A 7706-nucleotide genomic window follows, 5' to 3' on the forward strand; every position below is an offset into this window, starting at 1 on the left:
TGCAAAGGCGGTTTGGCAAGGCTCGTGCCATACATTTCTTTTTTTGCTTGTAGGTTTGTCCACATTGCAACGAGCCTTCCACGACGGAGTGGCTTACGGGAGAGTGTTCTAGTTCACCTCGAGGTACCGACCCTGACCTGCTGCACCTTTGGACTTTGGAAAGGTGGAATTGGAGAAGGTGGAATCTACAAAGATTCTACAAAGATTCCACCTAAGAGGCATGAGATGGAGCCAATAATATGCTAGAACTTTATTACGCCTTGATCTTCTCATTTTCAGAAAATGGATCTCACCCCCCACTCCCCTCATTAACCCTGGGCATGCTGCATCCAACTAATGACCTTGTTACATACATATACTTCCACACTCCCTCTCACGCTCACTGTTGAGCATCGGACATCACAAGGTGGCCTGTCCCTTTGTGGAGGTTTGATGGTTGATAACGAATTCATGTCACCGCGTGCTTCAAGGAGGAGGAGGGCGCTCAGCCATGACCAGCTTATGGATGGTAGCAGCTATGTTGCTCTTGGTTGTGGCTCTGCTGCTGCTACACAAGGCGTTCTCTGTGTATGTATGGAGGCCCTTGCGCCTTCAGAAGTTCTTCAAAGCTCAAGGCATCCGGGGCCCCCCTTATCACATCCCCTTTGGAAACTATGAGGAGTTTTCTGCCCTCAACAAGGCTGCCCGGGCTTCCCCCATGCCTCACATAACCCATGACATTGCGCCGCGCCTATTTCCTTATCACAGCCATTGCACCACTCAGTATGGTATGTGCTCCACTAGTTCTTGAAGGTGTATCTGAGTACCTCCGGACCCAGTTTTGCGAATTACTGGTGTTCGGATTTTAAGCTGTTTTGAAGTGAATGTCGGCATTTCAGAAAGATGATGAAAATGGGTATGTGTTGCTTTTGGCGAGCGAGACATTGGAAAGTATACTATCATTTCCACGTTGTGACTTATGAAAGCATTGTGTGTTACTTGTAAGAAGGATGTGTGTTAGCAAACTTAGCTCGATGCAGGTAGGCCAGACCAAGTCTGGGGTGGGGGTCGGGAGTCCCTTGTCCCCAATTGCACCTAGCTAGATATCCGGTACCTCCCGAGCAAAAGCTCATGATGATGAACTATAAAAAGGAAAAGTGATCGGACTCCATGGCTATATCATCATCTGTTACTTCTATGATGCGAGAGGGATCCAATGTGCATCAGAAACATCGTGTGGATAAATAAATGTCAATGCAAGTTTTGCTCCGTCATGGCACAAAGTTTACTAGATATGTATTTGGATTTTGTCTGCTCTAAGCAAGTTTACGGAACTGAACCAGGATGGGAACTTTCCTGTGCAGACATTCCATATGTCTACTGGCTGGGTCCTAAGCCTAGGTTGATGCTTGTTGATCCTGAGCTCTGCAAGGAAATGTTGTCCAATAAGTTTGGTCACTATCCAAAGCCTTCCCCGGTGCTTCAACTGCAGGACTTATTTGCCAAGGGGCTCGTGACTCTAGAAGGAGAGAAGTGGGCGCAACATAGAAGGATAGTGAGTCCAGCATTTTTCTCAGAAAAGTTGAAGGTAAACCATTCTTCTAATTTGTTTATGCCTCGAATCAAATTCATTACCCTAGTCTTTGCTATAGAGCAATTGATAGGCAATGTTTAGGCTGCAAACAATTGATGACGAGCATTTTTTGACAGAGAATGGTTCCGACAATTGCAAGCTTGACAAGCACCATGTTAGAGAAATGGAGAGAGATGTCTGAAAGCTCATCTTTGTGCAAGGAAATTAATGCATGCAAAGAGTTCAGGGCTTTGACAGCAGACATCATTGCCCATACTGCATTTGGTAGTAGCTACGTTGAAGGAAAACAAGTTTTCTTACTACAATATGAACAACAGGCTCTTTTTCTGAAGTTTGGGAGTTTACCTTACATTCCAGGATATAGGTTTGTATGCTGCTCCTTTACAATCATCCTTACCCTTTTGGATGAAGTTTCAGATGACTGCTATGGTTGTTTAGTTACACAAATCCCAACCATTATTCCCGCATTTTGGATTACGACAACAACGTGGGCTTTTGTGAGAGAATAACAACATACCTAGCAAAGTGTGGTTGTGGACATGGGATTACTGGCCTGTGGTGGTTGCCAAAAGCATTGTTTTCTCTGTGAAGATTTTAAACTTTTATGTGTGGGTGGTATAATGTGCATTGAATGTTGATGTAGTGGATATGGTGTGTATTGAATGTATGTCATGCATTAAATGCGTTGCAAGTCCATGCCGTACCATAGCCAATTTTTTGCCGTAGACCTTCAAGAGATAATTCAATTATGTTTCTTACTTTCTTCTAGAGTGTGATTGCTGCCCATAATTAGAATATTAATGTTATACGATTTTTGAAGCTTCTCCTCAGGTTCCTACCCACAGCAACCAACCGTTCTCGATGGAGGCTAAGAAAACAGATATCATCAATTTTGGAGCAGATTATCAAAAGGCGGTTGAGCCTTGCCAATGAGAGTGAAAGTGATGCCTTTGGAAGTGACTTGTTGGGATTGATGCTGTCTGCTCTTAAAGAGGAATCTCAAGGAAACCAAAAGAATTTAATCACAATGAGTCTGCAAGAAATAATTGATGAATGCAAGACCTTTTTCTTTGCAGGCCATGAGACAACCTCATCGCTGCTCACATGGGCAGTCATGCTTCTTGCCATCCATCCTGAGTGGCAAGAGCGGGCTCGGGAAGAAGCTTTATCCCAGTTTGGCAGTGGTGATCCAGACGCAGATTCCTTGAATCAATTAAAGCTTGTAAGTCCTAAACTAGTGTTCCTACTAGTAATTAGCCTGCACTTTTGGACTGAGGATTATGCTCATTTTGTCAGATAGGGATGATTTTGCATGAAGTGTTGCGATTGTACCCTCCTGCCATCGGCCTTTTGAGAGAAACCAACAAGGATGTCAAGCTTGGTGGTATCTCAATTCCAGGTGGTACTTCTATATTCGCCCCCATTCTGGTCTTGCATGTTGATCCCAAATTGTGGGGTGAAGATGCTCTCGAGTTCAATCCTCTGCGTTTTGAGGGTGGCGTCTCGAAAGCTTGCAAGCATCCATCAGCTTTTTTGCCTTTTGGGGTTGGCCCTCGGATCTGTGTTGGGCAAAATTTTGCCTTGATGGAGGCAAAGATTGCCCTTTGTATGATTTTGCAAAAGTTCCAGTTTCAGATTTCTACAGCATACCGGCATGCTCCGAGAGTTGTGCTAACTCTACAACCTGAACATGGAATGCAGATCTTATTGGACCCTCTTGTTGCATAGCAAGCTACTTGTGTATGTATGCTTACTATTCTACATTGCCATTACCACACTGAGTACTGGATCACAACACCTGCTTTATATCTTTCTTTTTGGGAAAAGTCTGCCTAATAGGAGTTTATGGCATTTTTGCATGTGGATAATGTGTGTAGTATCTTATTTGGAGGCACCACACACCTAGCTAGGTGTTATTGGGGGACAGAGAATTGCTGGCCTCCACCTTGAGTCGGTAGTCCCTTGTCCCTTATACGAAGGTATGTCTCGTGATGTCCTACAGTGTGAGAATAATAGTTTGAATTTGTTGAAAACTTTTGTTGTCTCATGTAGATCCTTCCATTGAGTAGAACAAGGTGAATTATGCCAGCATCAAGAAATGAAGAGGACCCATATGAGGCTCTTGAAAGAAAGAACCCATTAAAAGACTGAAATACCAAAGATGTCAATCATCACAATCAAAAGACAAATGTATGCCTAATTCTCTTCTTCACTAAGGCTTGCTTTAGAGAAAATTTGTCAGCATGCTACATCAACCCTTGCAAGGAAGGAATGTGTACCTTTTCTCTCCACCCAAGTGGCACGGTTTGGGAAAAGCATGCCTTTTTGGATTACATAAGGAGTCATTAGTGAAGGGTGGATTTTTGGGTGCAAATTTGGACCATTGGAAAAAAGCTTGTCGATTAATGCCATATGACAAGCTAATGATACTTTTAAATTATTAATTTTAGGCCCTTGTGAGGGTGTTGACATTTGTGTACCTTTGTCTTTAAAGAGGGGCATTGAGTTGTGTCATTATTTTTTATGCCTTTGGAATATATTGTAATCTAAATACTTCATTGTTACACTTTTTTTCAAAAAAACATAATATTGTATTGTGACGTTACATGTCTAAAAATAATAGTGTCAACGGGTGCTATCTCAGTTGGTAGAGTCATAGTCTACGTGCCTAAGGTCTTGGGTTTAATCCCCCCTTGGCAACTTAAAGACGTGTTCTAAGCCCTTAGGGATTGTTCCCATATGCTTCCACCATGGAGGTTGGGTGTGTGCGTGTGATGGGATGCCTCTCTCCCTACCTGTGAGGCCGTTTGTACATAGGGGGTGTGAGTTTGTTTCAAAGTTTTTGTACTCTCTATAAATTTAAAAAAAGTATCACTTTCTATGTTTCTCAAAGAAGCTTTGTATTAGGAAATTCTTGTCAATAGCTTTATGTAGGCCATAGTGAATTTTCACCTTGTTTACATGGGTTCAAAATTCCTCTGCACAGTGTTTGGAAAAAACCATTTTGGCAATCAAACACAAATTTTTATTAATTTTCTAAGAGAATGTTAAAAATTATAGCTACTTTTAATCAATTTAATACTATTTGTCTCAAAATGTAGTTGGGATTTTTCCTTTTTATCTTCCTCTAAACCGGCATTTTTGAATTTCAAAGTGGCACAATTATAAGGTGAGACACATTTTTCATGAACACTGCTCCTGCATCAACACTAACAATGTCTAGGTCACAAAATGGTAGGAGGAGAGAGAGAGAGAGAGAGAGTTAAAGGTTCTGGCTCCGAAAAGCTAACAAAAGTGTGGCAGAGAGTACTGCATAGGTAATTTTGTCGTTTTTTGTAGAATTCTATCCTTTGTAGATTTTTCCATAACAGGCCTTTAATGACAGTCTATTGTGGTTTTCGCTATATAGAATGAACAATTTCCCTTCAATTCCTACTCAGATTGGGCATTTTCTACATTAGGTTTAGTTTTTCAATGTGGAGACAACTATCCATTGTGGGCTTACATGATGCATCATGTACTTCTTTCCAATGGTGTATGGAACATTGTTCTATGGATTGAGGTTTTGTGGAGAAGATCATGCATGAGGATGATGAAATGGAAGTTTTTCTTGCTGAAATCAAAGATATTGATGAGCAACTTATTACCACTGATAAGCTAATTTTCAACCATTCACTTCTGTAAATCCTCTTGGATGCATGTGACTAGATATCGATTTGTATCACACTTTTGCTTCAAATTTGAGGATTGTTTCATAGGGCAATGATAATATTTGATGGGTTAGTTAATTTTATGTTATAAGGGGTTATGTAAAGGAAAATCAAGACTAAGCAACATGCTGTTGATCAAGATTTTTGCGGCATAAAAAAGAGATAGCAATAACAATGCTGCTGCTTTCAATGTTCCTTCTTTAGGTAGAAAACCATTCACAAAAAATACATCCCATAATAGTAATGCATCTAGTACGTATGTTGAGAAAGGAGAGAAAGATTGCATTGCACCTATTGTAGAGCTATTGATCATTTGATAAAAAAATGTCCTAAGCTAAAGGCGTAAGAGGCACACAAGAAAGAAGGTATATATTCTTTAAATGTATCCATTGTAGAATCGGCAAATTCTATTGTTGATGTGAAATGGGCTTTCAGTGCGTAATTTTAATTTGACCCCCTCCATCCATGATGCATGCATGATTAAGGCTACAAATTTGAATGTGTGGTATTTTGACAATGGTGCTACAAAACACGTTACATTTCATTGTGACTTATTCACTTCTATTGATGCTACCCCCAATGGGAATACTATCACTTGTGCAAACAATGCCTGCTATTGAGTTTAAGGAGTCAAAAATATTTTACTCACTGTAGTTAATCGTAGTTTCTTCACACTTTTTGTGCCTTGAATCAAGAAGAATCTCTTTTCCATTTTTGCATTAGCCAGACTTGGACTTTGTTGGGGTAAGCCCAACTTATGACTTGTGTGGGAAACCCCTCTAGACAACTAGGATGGATGGAATATAAGATGGTCCAATAGGGAGAAGGTGCAACCTGTCTAGCCAATTATTGTAAAGAACTAAGGCTACTTAAGAGGCTCTCGTCTAATTAAACATTTGTACTTTTGAGTCTATCATTTGTGTCTATATCCTACCCAAATGCTCTTGCTCTATTATACACCCTAACCCTACTCCTAATCACCTTGACCCTATACCTAGCACCATGGTTGAGATCAGGCTCCATCCACCATAGCTTGATGCAAGACCATTGGTGATTAGGAAACACGCTTCCTCTACTAATCCTCACAAGTGGTATCAGAGCCTTCTAAGCAATTAGCACTTCCTAATCACAATCAAGATCCATATTTTCTCTTGCCCTAATAACTATAAGTTACCAATTAAGTTTGGACATGCTCTTGGCAATACCAATGAGTCATTACCCTTCTTAATTTGTGGAATTTCGATTAGTGGCATTGAATATTGTGTTTGAGTGCAATTGTTCTCTAATGGCTCTACTTTTATTTTTCATTACATAGAATCTCCCTAAGATGCTTTAGCATCTCCAATTACCATGTCCATGCAGGTCACCATTTAAAACCAATCTTAATGAGTAGGATTTGAACTCATCACGTACATAGTATAAAACTCAACCTTAACCACTAGGCTATATGCCTGCGCTGGCCTCTGAGGTCTCTTTAAGCATTAAAAAAAAACAATTACCCCCTCCCCCCCCCCCCCCCCCCCCCCCCCAACCCTACCCTACCCCCTCCCCCTTCTCCTTTCCCTTTTTTCCCCCCACCCTTCCCTTTTCCTTTCTCCCCCCCCCCCTAAACTAATTAATGGGTTTCTGAAAAAGTCGTTGTAGGCACCTACTTGCACTGGCCTCCCTCTGACGTCTCTTTAATCATTAAAAAAAACAATACAACCCCCCCCCCCCCCTTCTCCTTTCCCTTTTTTCCCCCCACCCTTCCCTTTTCCTTTCTTCCCCCCCCTAAACTAATTAATGGGTTTCTGAAAAAGTCGTTTTGGGCACCTACTTGTGGGCATAATTTCTCCTTTTCCCCTTACCCTCAACCGGCATTTTTGAAATTGAAAACGGCACGATATTATGCAGACACATTTTTCCCGAACACTGGTGCATAGTGCCGCTCTTGAATATGCTAGTCCGGTCTGCATGGGAAATTGAATTTACTGGCTTGCACAAAGAAGCTTCAGAAGACACGTGCTTGTTTTTGGAAGGGTATTTTGGAATTTCCACAAATTAGAAGGTAATTTGGTATTTTTCTCATAATTCTCTCTCTCTCTCTCTCTCTCTCTCTCCTCTTTAGCGCGATGTCAGATTCCAGCAGTAGCAGCAGTAGCCAGAGATGGCGTTCGCTCTCTCTTTCTCTCTTTGTGTGTGTGTGTGTGTGTACGGGCCAAGAATGCACGGAGTTACTACTGACCAGTGAATGATCGTGCTGTTTTCAATTTCAAAAAATGATGGTTGAGAGCAAGGGAGAAAGGAGAAATTCTGCCCCAAAATAGAGAAAAATACTGTAAAAACCCAAAAAATACCCTTAATTTTCTAAAATTTCCTCTTGGCAAACTGAAGGTGTTGGGGTATAGGCGTTTGTGCCTTGCCCGGCCGCCCAGAGTCTGGGC

At 41.3% G+C, this 7706-nt stretch overlaps 1 protein-coding gene across 5 annotated transcripts; it reads left to right on the forward strand.

Moving 5' to 3' along the window:
• Positions 1-300: 300 nt before the first annotated feature.
• On the forward strand, positions 301-4137 carry LOC147420450 (cytochrome P450 CYP72A616-like). 5 transcript variants are annotated; one of them, XM_086504435.1, is made up of 8 exons: positions 301-767; positions 1323-1567; positions 1690-1937; positions 2405-2795; positions 2870-2972; positions 3275-3313; positions 3451-3552; positions 3626-4137. In XM_086504435.1, exons 1-7 carry the CDS (start codon positions 491-493, stop codon positions 3477-3479), a joined length of 1332 nt encoding a protein of 443 aa, XP_086360561.1. In that variant the 5' UTR covers positions 301-490; the 3' UTR covers positions 3480-3552; positions 3626-4137. The 5 variants fall into 5 exon arrangements, with proteins under 5 accessions (XP_086360561.1, XP_086360560.1, XP_086360557.1 ...); XM_086504431.1 differs by having other exon boundaries at positions 303-767; positions 2870-3313; XM_086504433.1 differs by having other exon boundaries at positions 304-767; positions 1344-1567; positions 2870-3313.
• The last annotated feature ends 3569 nt before the right edge of the window (positions 4138-7706 follow it).

This window comes from Adiantum capillus-veneris, chromosome 28 (genome assembly GCF_014529385.1).
Source record: "Adiantum capillus-veneris isolate H3 chromosome 28, ASM1452938v2, whole genome shotgun sequence".
Classification (NCBI taxonomy): domain Eukaryota; kingdom Viridiplantae; phylum Streptophyta; class Polypodiopsida; order Polypodiales; family Pteridaceae; genus Adiantum; species Adiantum capillus-veneris.